The sequence below is a fragment of the Eptatretus burgeri genome, chromosome 6 (assembly GCF_056783735.1).
Source record: "Eptatretus burgeri isolate ZD-2024b chromosome 6, Ebu_testis_v1, whole genome shotgun sequence".
In the NCBI taxonomy this organism is placed as follows: domain Eukaryota; kingdom Metazoa; phylum Chordata; class Myxini; order Myxiniformes; family Myxinidae; genus Eptatretus; species Eptatretus burgeri.
Genome location: NC_140966.1, coordinates 46,446,078 through 46,459,935, shown reverse-complemented (window position 1 = coordinate 46,459,935; position 13,858 = coordinate 46,446,078). Strand labels below are relative to the sequence as shown.

Genomic DNA, 13,858 nt, shown 5'->3' with positions numbered 1-13,858 from the left:
CAGCACAACAACAAGTACGCTTCCCGCGCAACAGCCTCCACACCACAAAAACACGATCTTTTTGTCCCGATCTTCTTCCTCTTCCTTTTTAGACCCCGAACAGAACCTTTTTATCCTCCTGTCCTCGTCACTTCCAATCGAGCCGTTTTATTGGCCCACCGCCGTTGCCTTCCGCCAATCGTGATCACGGGGCGGAGCCATCCGCAGCCCTGTCCTGTGACGTCACGGCCAGCCTCCAGGGACTACTAAAAGGGGTTTACGCAGACACACTTACCCTATCCCGTGTCCCTATCTAATTACGTGACAATTATCATTTCCCCCTTGAAGAAATGAACATTTACTAGACAACTTATCACCACTGAATTGCTACTTATTACATCGAGATCCTGGTAAACTCGAACAGCATGACATACCTAATTAAACATCCTAATTACCCTTTGAATGCATACCCCCCCCCTCAAACGTAACAATATATATATATATATATATATAATATATATATATATATATATATATATATATATATATATATATATATATATATATATATTGTTGTGGTTAGCCTGGTGTGTTGGCGCAGTGGTTAGGGCAGCGGCTTGGGATCCAAAAGGTCCTGAGTTCAAGCCCCGTTGAGCCACTGAATTAATACACCAGGGGGTTGACTCAGCCTGTCATCCTTCCGAGGTCAGCGAAATGAGTACCAGTGTACTGGGCCGGTGTATACCCCGGTTAAAATAGGTATGCCATATCCCTGTGTCGTAAGAGGCGACCAGGGTTGCGTCAGGAAGGGCATCCGGCGTAAAACCTGTGCCAAATCACTATGCGGATCATACGGATGATCCGCTGTGGCGACCCCTAACGGGAGCAGCCGAAAGAAGAAGAAGAAGATATATTGTTGTGGTTGACCAAATTCGCAAACCACCATTCAGGTCCCTTAGGTGAGATATCTCGGTAAGTATATGTGTAGTTAGGCCCAAACCCGTTGTCTAGAGGGAATAAATGTCATTCATGAGGGCTGCGACTCTTCAGGATAGCCGTTTTTCTTTTACTATCTTTATTTTGGACCAGCCGCCATTATTACCACCACCAACCACGTCTCAACAGCCATCACAACAACAACCACCAACCACAACGCCGCTTCACCACAACCGCCACGACTTTTACCGTCACAACTCGCCACCATCGCATCACCGTCATCTCGCGCCACTCGTAGGCACCGATGCTGGACTCGTGTAGGGCGCGCACCGAGCAGCGTGTTCAAAAGCATCGCGGACTTTCTGAAGAAAAACGGATCAAAAACGACTCACGCCCACTTTTGTTCCGTCCAATCGGTGAGCGAGGGGCGATTTGGCCCCGCCTCCAGGGCGTTGGAGGGCGGTCGCTATATGCAAATTCATGGATCAAAAAGCATTCACGCCCACTTTTCCTCGGGCCAATGGGGAGCGAGGTGAAAGGTCGGAGGCAGAGGGTCAAGGGTGGAAGAGCGAAGCCACGGGGCTTATAAAAACGACTGCGTTCGTCAGACGAGTTGAGTTGGAAGTGGAGGGAGTTGAGTTTTGGAGTTCGGAGAAGCAGTTCACAGTTGGCAGTTCGCAGTTGGGAGTTCGCGGAGTCGGAGTGAAGGGGACGGAGCTGTGGAGAGGCGGCGGCGGCGAAGGCGGACGAGGGGGTGCTCGCGTCGGATTCGGGGAACTGCGGAGGGAAAGGCCGGCGGCGCGACCGAGGTCGTGGTGGAGACGCTCGTCGCGGGACCCGAGATTTTGTGAAATCCTCCTTTCCCCGAGCATCAGCAACCCCCTCCTGTTTCCCCCCGCGCTGAGATAGTGCGACAAAAGGGGGCCCCCTTCCCACCCCCTACCAGACACTGTCCGCGAGGCCCGCGGAGTTGAGGCACCACCGCCACTTCGCGTCTCATCATCAGACGGGTAGGCCCGACACGGTCTCGGCCCCAGGCCCGCCTACCCCCTCATCCTGGAGGGTGGTTCTCTTTTCTTTTGCTTTGGGAATATGTGTTGTCGGCGCCGTCTGTGAAGTAAAATTGTATAAGTGTTGCCGTGTGCCGGTAGTCGGATAGATCTGCATTGTTGCATTTGCTTTTTGTCTTCTTCTTTTACATGTGCTTTTGGTGGAATTGTATATGTGTGCTTTCCGTTCATCGCGAAATAAATGTGCTTATTGTTGAACTGTTTTCCCGCTTCGCTTCGTCATTTCTTTCATTGAATCCCCATCTTGCTTCACGTAAAGGGTTGGTCGTGGGCTAAGACGCCCGTTAATTAATCGAACCGTCGAGGCCGACGAATAACACCGCTCGGTTATCCCGATAGTACGGAACGGGTCGCTTAAGTGGCCCGTGTCCGAAGTCGACCTGCGGCGAGGTGCGATCGCCCGGTCTACCCTCCGTGTGGGTACTTAGGTAGGTCGAATTTGGCGAGCAACCCTATCCCACGCGGGGGCCGATTGGCTCGATCGCGGTGAGACCGAAAGGTCCACCCGTGACTGGTTCCCGGCGTTAGTCCGAGAGGGTCATGACTGGATTGTCCGTCCGGTGGGCGACGTGCCGCGATTCGAGTTACGTGGCCGTTCGCACGCCGGCGGGCGCGAATCCGCAACACTGGTGTCAGGTCGTGCGATATAAACTCATCGCCCTCCTCACGGCACTGGTAACGGAGAACGGCAAAACGGGCTCTCCTGTCTCCGGCTAAATTCACGGGAATTGGTCCAGGGGTGAGAGGAGCGACCCCCGATTCCCTCCAAATTACGAGCGAGCTAAATTAACCCTTTAAGAGAAGCAAGATGGCGTCTCAAGGCGAGCGGGAGCCGGGGGTATTAGAAATGGATGTAGAATGTGTAGAATCCATGGCTCAGGATGAAATCCCCGTGCAGGAAATGTTAATAGTACAGGAAAACGAACTCGCCCAACTGAACCCAGAGCCCGAAATGGGTGCGGCAGCGGCCGCGGTGTATGACACCTCCCCTCCCCCTCTCCACCAAAACCCTTCCCCATCCCCTGCCGAAAGGGCTCACTCAAGCGCACCCGACATGGCCCAGCTATGCGCCATGCTGCCGGCAATGACAGCAAAGATGGATACAAATACAAATGAAATGAAAAACGAAATGAAAGGCATGAACGAAAAGATGGATACAAATACAAATGAAATGAAAAACGAAATGAACAAGCAAATAAACGGAATGGAAGCAAACATGAAGGAAGAAACGAAAAAGCTCCGGGGTGAGACGCAGAACATGGGCCGATGCCTGCAGGCGGGCATGAAGGCCGTGACCAGGGAGATAAAAATGGCAACTCCACGTGTAGGAACGAACGAGCTGGGTGGGGGTGCAACGGCTGACAGGCCTGCGGTGGAGGCGGGTAAAAAAATAATTCGGGGGGCGTGTTGGGCGAGGGTCGTGACGATGACCGAAAGGGAAAAATTAAAAGGGGAGACCAAAACGTGCGAGACGAGACACGAGGTGACGACAACGGAAATAATAGTTGAGACAAGGGAGGTAAAGGGTGAAGAGTTGGCAGAGACACGGGAGACAGAAAAAATAGAGGGAAGACTACACGATGAAGACGGGGTAAGTGACGCACACACACACACGGAGGTAGTGGAGGATAATGGGGGTGAGCTGGCGGACTGGGTAGAGACCCAGTGCGAGCACCTGGATGGCCTCCTCCAGGAACGAGGGGAGGGAGTATGCCCCCTTGAGGCGAGTCACGACCAGGTGAGTTCGGTCGTGCTTTGCAAGGTCGAGGGGACGAGTGCTGTGGACGGGTGCACGGAAAGCTTGGGGGGTATAGAGGCCCCGGAGACCCTTGTGGGGACACGAATCCCCAGTGTGGTTGTCCCTGTGTGTGTGGTGCAAGGTGTGAGTGCGTCCCCGTGTGTGGAAGCGACCCCGTGTGTGAGTGGTGTGGTGGCGATGGTGCCGGAGTACGTGCTTCCCAGCACGCCGAGTGTGGATGAGGCACCGTGTGTGAGTGAGGCCGTGTGTGTGGATGAAACGGCCTGTGTGGATGAGGCACCGCGGGTGAGTGCCCCCGCGTGTGTGGATGAAACGGCCAGTGTGGATGAGGCACCGCGGTTGAGTGCCCCCGCGTGTATGAGTGAGGCACGGTGTGTGGATGAGGCACCGCGGATGAGTGCCCCCGCGTGTGTGAGTAGTATGGTTTGTGTGAGTAGTGAGGCACGCGTGAGTGAACGGCCGAGTGCAAGGGAGACCGTGTGTGTGAGAGAGCGGTATGTGAGGGAGATGTCGGTTGGCATGCGGGAGCACGCAGCCGCGTCTCCCGGTGTGAATGTGATGGAATGGAGTGTGAGCGTCGTTACACGCAGGAATGCGTGTGTGGGATGGAGACTACGACGGCGACATGTAAGGAAAGAAAGCCGAGTAGCGGCTGTAGTTGTTTCGGGGACCATGCCGGGTTCACCCAGCAGTGAGCACGAGGTTCGTGCTGTGCAACGCACGAGACCGCCACGTGCTCGCTTGCGGGAATGAAGTCCCGGTCTGGAAACGCACGCGGTGGATTTGCCGATCCCGCGGACGGACAAAGTTTAGGCAGGATTATGGATTTGGACCGGACGGGTTCTCCACGCGATCGTGTGTGTTAAGCTCCAACGGGCAAAGCACATGTGTTCGCGTGGGGAACCCCTCGAGACGTGGGGCTTGTTTTTTTTTATGCGGACGGTGACGTCATGGCTGCACGTGGGGTTGGAATCCGGCAGGAGGGGTATCCCTGGGAGGGACGAGGTACACGTCTATATATATATATATTATTATTGTGGACTCGAGGTTCGAGGCTCGCCATGAGGGAAGCACTCAGGTTCCTTATGAAAAACCAGTCCTGAAGCCACTGGGCACAGATTAATCCAGTTGCTAGGCAACCACGAAAGCCGATTGGCACAGCCAATCCGGGCAGGGTTACACTACTTTGCGTGATGTCTTACCTGTGGATGACTGCACCAAGGAGGTCTCTTGCCATCGATGTGTACTTGTGTGGAATTTTACCGTATCAGGTGTCGCCGAGCGGAGCTGCCAAGTACACACCGGCTTATAAACAGATTGTTGGGGTAGAACTTCCCAGCTAAGCTAATGTGTGGACCATGCTGGACCAATGAAGCAAAAGACGAAATGAGCTGGGTACATTTATAACGAGCAATTTATTACAGCAAGGCGAGGAAAATTATGTGGCACAGTAATTGGTTTGTTCGTAAAATGTACAGCAGGGGAAAACAAGGAATTTGTTGGAGCGGCAAACGAAAAAACAGTTATTTATTAAAGAGCCACAGTGCAGAGATAACGTGATAAAGTTCAACAATCTTTCTTATGTTAAGCCACTGTCACACCTTGACTATTTAGCCAGCATATGCCGACGTATGAAAAATTTGTCTGAAACGCTGGCACACGTCGAATACGTTATGGGTAAGTTTTGTATACGTTAAGAGCACGCTGGCATACGTCGTAGTATGCTGGCATACGTCTTAGTACAAAATATTACTACGTCGTCGTCGACAAGCTCGTCGACAAATTTTAACATGCTCAAATTTTTCAACGTTTGCCAGCGTATAACTCACACGTTCCGCATACGTTGGCCATAAGTTGTAGGCACGTTACGCAATCATTGACACGCGTTGACGCACGTTACTTGCAAGTTACTCATAAGTCGAAACACGTCGAGGTAATGTTTAGCGTACCCGAAACTTGTTTCTAACCGATGAGTAACGTATTGTAGGCACGTTACGTGATCGTTGACACGTCGACACATGTTACTTGTAAGTTACTCATAAGTCGAAACACGTCGAGGTAATGGTTTGCGTCAGTGTTCCAGACTCCATGGATTTTTGTTTTTTTGTTTTTTTGATTTTTACCTTCACAAACTTCGTTTGACGAAGGTATTGTATTGACCCCTGTGTATTTATTTATTGGTAAATATGTGTGCGGACAACATTGCGCAAAAACTGCTGGACCGATTTGCATGAAATTTTCAAAGATGATGTGCAGTTACTCAAGGACGCCAGGCGAAGCTTTTGCGAGCAATCGGATTAAAGGTCAAGGTCAAGGTCACGAAAAGGTCAGAATCGTTTTTTCGTCATAACGCGGGCAATTTTTATCCGAACGAGATAAAACCAACACCAAAATGTTCATTACTCAATTCTACATTCTCGGCTGTGCCACATGAAAGTGTGGCGTAATTACCCTAGGTAGCGGTTGGGGGTCAAAGGTCAAGGGGGTCACCAAAAATGGTATTAACAATGTTTTGGATCACTTTATACAAAAACTTTACAGCGGATTAGCTTGAAATTGTGTGGGAAGGTTTGTTGTCATGAAAAGACAAATCGAGTAGATTTTTGGAGCGATCGGATCAAAGGTCAAGGTCACAAAAAGTTCAAACATTTTTATTTTCGCGATAACACAGTCAATTTTATTCCAATTTACATCGAATTAATGCCAAAATGATCAGTATTCAATACCCTATCCTCAAATATAACATATTATATGGTGTTGTAACCCAAGTTAGCGGCTGGAGGTCAAAGGTCAAGGGGGTCACCACAAAGCATTTTTCATTGGGCAGCGTCGTGGACAACATTACGCAAAAAACACTTAGCAGATTGTCATGAAATTTTGTGGACTTGTTTGACATCATGAGAGGACAAATCGATTAGATTTTGGGAGTGATCGGATCAAAGGTCAAGGTCACAAAAAGGTCAAAATCGTTTTTTTGCGATTAAAGTGTCAATTTTGTTCCGATTTACATCAAGTTAAGTCCAAAATGTTCAGTATTCAAATCCCGATCCACTGATATAGCGTATGGTATAGTGTTTGCAACCCTAGTTAGTCTGTGGAAGTCAAAGGTCAAAGGGGTCACCAAAATGGAGTTTTTGATTGGGAAGTGTTGTGGACAACATTACACAAAAACCACTTTGCAGATTGTCATTAAATTTTGTGGATGTGTTTGGCATCATGAGAGGACAAATCGATTAGATTTTGGGAGCGATCGGATCAAAGGTTAAAGTCAAGGTCACATAAAGGTCAAAATCGTTTTTTCGCGATTAAATTGTCAATTTTGTTTTGATTTACAGCAAATTAACTCCAAAATGTTCAAAATTAAATTCCCCATCCTCTACTATGACACATGGTATAGTACTTTTGTCAACCAAGGCAGCGGTGCTATGAAGTGACCATTGAAGGTTCAAGTGACCATCTGTGACCGTTTTGTCTGAAAGTGAGGACACTATTGTCCACAAATAATTTCACACATTTACTACACGCAGTGTTATTGTTGATATTTGAAGGTTTAAAAGGTGGTAAGTTTCTTTTGCGTTTCAGTATATAATATAATTGATAGGCTGCCGCTCAACGATTTAAATCATAACCGCACTATAAATTGAAGTGTCAACATCACCATCATGCCGAAGAAAAAAAAAAAAACCATGGAGTCTGGAACACTGACGGGTTCCTCCTGTGTGAAGCCCATTTTTATATACCAATTCCCCTAAATGCTGCCAATACGCCATTATACGGTAGCTGTCAGTTAGTAACACGTTCAGTAAGTTCTGTGGTCGTCCAGTAGATGTCAAATACGTCTACACACGTCAATATGCGTTGGAGATACGTTACACAAAGGTTCAAAGCACATTACTCATAGGTTAGAAATAAATTTCAGGTATGCTAAACATTACCTCGACGTGTTTTGACTTATGAGTAACTTACAAGTAACGTATGTCAACGATCGCAAAACGTGCCTACAACTTATGGCCAGCGTATGCGGAACGTGTGCGTCATGTGTTGGCATACGTCGAAAAATTTTCAGCATGCTTAAAATTTGTCGACGTACTCGGCGTACTACGACGTATGCCAGCGTGCTTCAGCGTGCTCTTAACGTATACAAAACTTACCCATAACGTATTTGACGTGTGCCAGCATATTCGGCAAATTTTTCATACGTCGGCATATGCTGGTAAAACATCAAGGTGTGACAGCGGCTTGACACTTCGATGTCTAGTGCGGTTATGATTTAAATCGTTGAGCGGCAGCCTATTAATAGGCTATGCCACGTGATCGTCGGCAATACGCTGCCGCGCGCTATGTATAAGTTAGACTATCGTTGGGCATAGGTTGTGAACGCCGACAACACGCTAAGCATTCGTTGGTACAAGTTATCTATATGTTATCGAAACGTTCTGTGTACGTTACCAATACGTTATGCATACATCCAACTCGTTATGAATATGCCCAAAACTGGAAAAAAAAAAAACATCAATAGTTCAGCGTACGCCAGCATTTTACATACAATTTGATACGTTGCCATACGCTGGCTAAAACGTCAAGGTGTGACAGCGGCTTTACACAGGCTACAGGTGCCATCACACACACACACACACACACACACACACACCCAAGGGAATTAGGTTGAGCCCAGAGAGAAGAGAAGCTGTTGAGGTGCAGGCGACCTCGTTGTACCCCTGGTGTGGTCGACGGACCGATGCAACCCAATCACTAAGGAAGGAGGAGGAGGGAAGAAAACTGGGTTATCTGCAGTGCATGAATGGGAGGTGCAAATATGTCGTGCAGCGTGATCCAAGAGGAATGTGTGAAAGGTGTGAATCGATATTGCTCTTTTAGTGGACGAGGCACAAATTGAGAAAATATGCGTGAGAGAAAGCTTAATGTGGACGTGTGAGAAAGTCTGCAAGTGGTAATGAGCATTGACCGTGGAATGCAGCCGAAGCCAAGCGCCGATGACCCAGCAATTACCCCGGCACGTCTTGGTAACTGCTTGCTTTGCCCTGCTCACCACGCTCAGTTGCACTGCCCTCATTGAGGTTGCGCTCATCTCAGTAAAGGCTTTGAAAAGCTTGGAGGCTGAAGTGTGTGTGTGTGTGTGTGTGTGTGTGTGTGTGTGTGTGTGTGTGTGTGTGTGTGTGTGTGTGTGTGTGTGTGTGTGTGTGTGTGTGTGTGTGTGTGTGTGTGTGTGTATTCGATAGCTTGAGCCTGATTTGCTGTCTTCTATAGAGCCTGGAGTGAAGGAGGGGCCAAAAAGTGGATTAAAAAAGCCTGAAGGCATTTCTGAACACTCCATTGGCGCATTGCCATCACCCTGTGCCGTAACCACACCCCACCAGGCCCCAGAGTCGAAAATGGCCTCAGTTGCCTCCAAGCCTGGCCACGCGACACAGCTCCGCAATTAACATTGGCCGAGGGTTTTCATGAGTGCTCTCCGGCCTTGAATGTGCGCTGAACTCCATTTGAGTGGTTATTTCGCCGAACGCCGAAGCTACAAGGGCACCGTTGAACGAACCCCAGCGCACGTTTGTGCTTCAAGTTGCACGCCGAAACACCCCGGCTCGCAATGCCCTTCATTCATCCGGTATCCTCAGACACTGTAGTGACCATCCTGGGAGCTAACTATGGTTGTGACGGTTTGTCGTGGTTGTCAGGTAGAGGAAGCGCTGTGGCGTTTTTGGTGAAGGCGTTGAAGCGTTGGGAGTGGTTGAAGCGATTGTGGTGAAGAGTTTGGGCGTAGGTTGTTGTAGGGATTTTTAGAAGGCATTTGTAGTGATCATGGTGAACGTTGTAGTGTTATGGTGAGGGTCTCAGGTGAGGCGTTGGTTGGTTTATGGTGCGCCGTTTGAACAGGAAATGGTGTGCAGTTTGAACGGGGACGCTGCAGCATATCCTCGTGACATTTCTGTCTGGCCCATGGTGTGCTTACATGCATTGCAGGGCTCGTGTGTGAAATAAGGGAAGTAAAATAAGTGAAAGAAACAAAATAATATCGGGTTGAATATTGAACTAAAAGTCTACGCAACGCATCTTGTCTCATCTTACCACTAGACATGTGGAAAGGGCCAACTAAACTAATACTAACGAGATAACTGTCTTTGGATCACTATATGTTGGATGCATTTGCCTCGGTGGAGTTCTGGTTTTGCAGAGCCGCAGCAATCTAATGTCAAAAACTGCAAAACTATATTTTTTACCATAATGATGATTTGCCTTTAAACTTTTCCCCTTTTCTCAAATTCCCTTGCAAATGATTGGATCACCTAAACAATGTGAAGATGCGTACATGTAGTCCATGTTTTTAAATGAACAAGTCATATTTTGATGGTATGATGTGGTTTCCTGCTAAAAAAAAAATTTAAATTCTTACATTAGAGTATCTGTAACTTTGAAGTTTACAAACCTCAAACTTTGTTTGGAAGTCACCTTGCATGTATATTTAAAATGGTCTCAAACTGCATGTTTGCCCTTAACACAGGGAAATCTTAACTGATTAGCCGGTTGCCCACAGCCCCGACCTTAATTTTCATTATGATGATCACAAGCAAAACTGACCTTCACCGTTCCACCCCAACCCTTACCCCACTCCTTCCCACTTCCAAACCTGCAGCTTTGGTGAAAATAAAAGATGACAACGTATTGGCCAAGCATTCACAACCACTGCTCTAATGCAAGCCTGAGTGTAATTTGTTGCCGTGCTGTGGTTGCCGTGCTCTCGTTGCCGTGCTCTTTTGTTCCATGGGCTGTGATTTTATTTTTCAATCTGGAGTATGGATGTGCTTTTGTTTCCCATTTATTTACTGAACATTGCTCATTGATTTATTTATTAACTATGGAAGTGTTGTGGTGCTTCTTGATTGGCTTGCTTTTTCCGAGCTATTCTCGCTTGTATGTTATAATGCTGTGCTGTTCCTCACTGTGTATTTTACAGGGAGGGAGGGACGCCGATGCAGTTGTGGATGTTGCCATCGCTGAGAAAGATGCCAAGGTGTGTTCAAGATGGGTAGTAATGTACATTATTTTTAATTAAGGTTAAAACGCTCGTGTAGGAACTGCAAAACGTATAACACAGACGAAGACATAATGTGCACTAACGCTTAACACATGATGTGTGCATAACTCTCACACATACAAAGCCATGAGACAACACCAAACTTGACATCAGTTAAACACGGTCGCTGAGATTAGGCAAAGTTAAGCACCCTCCTGGGGTAATATGGGTTCCCGCAACACTATCATTTTTAATTCACAGCATCAAGCGAAGAAGCAGTAAACACTTGTTTTGTGGTCTTTGGTATAACTCTGCAAGGGTCACGATCATACCACTGACCTTCCAGACTCAGAGCAGACACTCCTCTAACCATTGTAGATTATCATTACCTCATGTAAAGTTTGGGCTGGCAGGATAGCCTATAAATATACACACATGCTTCTGAGCTGTTTAGTCTGGCTTTGAATCTCAGCCCAACTATAAACTGTCATCTTTGTGTTTCACATCAATGTGTATGCCGTCCCTCGGATGGACATTAATTTGGGCATACCATCTACCAGCATTAGTTAAGATCCTGCAGGTTAAGATCCTGCAGTGTCATTCGCATGAAGAAGGTGAGCTATTTCCAGCGCCTTGGCCAAATTCTAAATTCTTGTCCTGACTACCGCTGTGATGGCAGCATCAAACAATTCAGTGTAATCCTTGCCATGAGGCTGCTTTGGCAGCACCGAGTCTGCCTTTAGGCAAAGCATAAAAATTACATATAGATTTAGAATATCAAGTTTAGCCAGAGTTATGGAGGTTCTTTGCAACGGTTATTAAGGTTCAGGAATAGAACTCTGCATGAAGAGCATTGAAGTCGATGCTTGTGGAAAAGTGAGGTAACAAAGGGACAGTGGGGAAACAGGCAGACACATTGAGGGACAGAAAAAGAAAAGAGAATAAAGGAGAAGAAAACAGTAATCTGAAGGTAAGAGGGGTGAATTTGGGATGGCTTAGTGGTGTAGAAATTATCGTGAGTTGAGATAGACAATGACAGGAGATGGTATTGGGATTTAATTGATTTGAAACTCTGGAGGGAAGAGTGTGGTTGAACTGACTCGTGAAGGCAGCTCCACAACCAGAAGAAAGAAAAGCTGAGCAGTAAGCCTGTATGTTGAAAGCTTATTGAAGGAGTTACGAGAAGAACATATGCCTGTTCTGGGGTGGCTTTGGAAGGGTGCAGGACTGAAAGTGCAGAGGGAGCAAGACCAGAAAAAAAGGCGGTCCAAAACGGAGGCTACCAACCTGTCCATGATAGGTGAAGGAAGTCTTGTATTTTTGCTTCTTTATGAAAAATTCCAGTGGTTTTGAGAACATTCTACATAATCCAGTGGAAACAAGTGTAAAGCAGAGGAATTTTCCCATAAGGAAGAGCAAGCAGTACTCCATTGAGTTACAGCAAAATACCCCTGTAGGCTGTGAAGCTCAGGAGTTTGTTGAAGAGGTACTTGATATGTTGGGGGATAACGTGTATGTGGCTGGATTTGATTACCACCTTTGATGTTTGGTAGGCCCAAGAGAGGTCATGGCTAATGGTGAAGTTCAAGGAATTTAACTGCTTTCAACATTTAATCAAGGATGTACTTAGAGGGTTGGTTTGCTGATCCTTCTGGAGAGGCATGTTGAGAATGTCAGATTTATCTGTATTGAATGACATGTTCCATGCATCAGACCAACATTCATGTTTTGCAAGTTAGGTTTGAAGGAGGCACTATTAGTGGCTTCTCTTTGGAAGGGGTTTCACAGTATTATGAGGAATTTTCTGAAAATAAAATGAACAGTTTTGGAGAGCAACAATTGGTGAAACAAAGTTTGGCTCGAGATGCTGCCTTGAGAAACTCCAGGCTCTACGGGGAGAGTCAAAATCAGAGGTCTATTGAGAATTGCAGGAACAAAATTTACAGCTGGCTGGCCTGTGTGATGGTAACCACAGCTATAAGCAGCTGAGTGTAGCCTTTGATCATCCAAGGTCTCATTTTCACGGTAACAGTGTGTGGTCTATTTTTAAGATGCCGAACAACTGCCTTTCCCACTTTCACGCTGTATATGCCTGGTATTGGCTTAATGGTTAGGGTGGTGGGCTTGGGATCCAAGGGTCCTGAGTTCAAATTCCGCTCGACAGTTGAATAAATACCTGGTGAGGTGATTCAGCCTGTCGTCATTCCGAGGTCGGCAAAATGAGTACCAGCTTGCTGGGATGATTGAGCCATTCGAGTATCCTGTGTCAGAGTGGTGACCCGTCCACGATTGTGCCCAATAACCCAGGAGACTGCTTCGGCAGCACTGATACTCTGGACAGAATATGGTCCTAATGTTTGGCTGGACATTGTACAAACAGGGTTACATAAGAGACCATCAGATACATTTGGCTAGGAGAAGCTTCACAAGATTCTGATTGTTGAAGGATTTCTCTGAGCCAGATGCTTTCAATCCTCTGCCCCATCTCGGTCTTGAAATATACTTTGGAATCTTTAACATCTGCTAGACAAAGCAGGCAATACTCAACTGATGCATCGACAACACAGCATTTATTTCATTAATATTGGCACCATGTACAGTTGTGTGTTTTGTTTTTTTTTCAATCCCAGGACCTTTACAATGCAGGAGAGGCACGATGGGGCACAGATGAGTCAAAGTTCAATGCTTTACTACTTGCACGGAACAAGCAGCACCTGCTTAGAGGTACATCATCTCAACTTTCAAATAAACTTTTACATCTTTCTTCTTGCACATAGTTTTTCTTTTATGAGCCTGAAATGTATTTCTAAAGCCTGCTGCACACTAGCCAACGTTCGTTGACACAACGCAACAAGACCGTCTGTGACGAATCTTGTACAATCTTATTTTGACCTAGACTGCCTCAAACCACACAACTGTCAATGATATAATTGTCGGAAAACAAAATAGCGATGAAGATGAAATGCAGGGAGAGGATGAGAATGGTGACGGTTCTGAGCAATGCTGCTTTGGCACTAGTAATAATACATCACCGATGGTGTGCCAAGATAAACAAGCTGCTGTGGGTAAAGCCCTGGTTTGGAG

At 46.9% G+C, this 13,858-nt stretch overlaps 1 protein-coding gene across 2 annotated transcripts in view; it reads left to right on the top strand.

Annotated features, from left to right (window-relative positions):
• LOC147024692 (annexin A4-like) overlaps nucleotides 1-13,858 on the top strand; it is a 76,486-nt gene that overhangs the window by 46,724 nt on the left and 15,904 nt on the right. For both annotated transcript variants that reach the window (XM_085884840.1, XM_085884841.1), the window contains exons 11-12: nucleotides 10,715-10,771; nucleotides 13,405-13,498. In XM_085884840.1, the coding sequence (XP_085740966.1) occupies nucleotides 10,715-10,771; nucleotides 13,405-13,498 (151 nt within the window). The remainder of the gene's footprint in view (nucleotides 1-10,714; nucleotides 10,772-13,404; nucleotides 13,499-13,858) is intronic.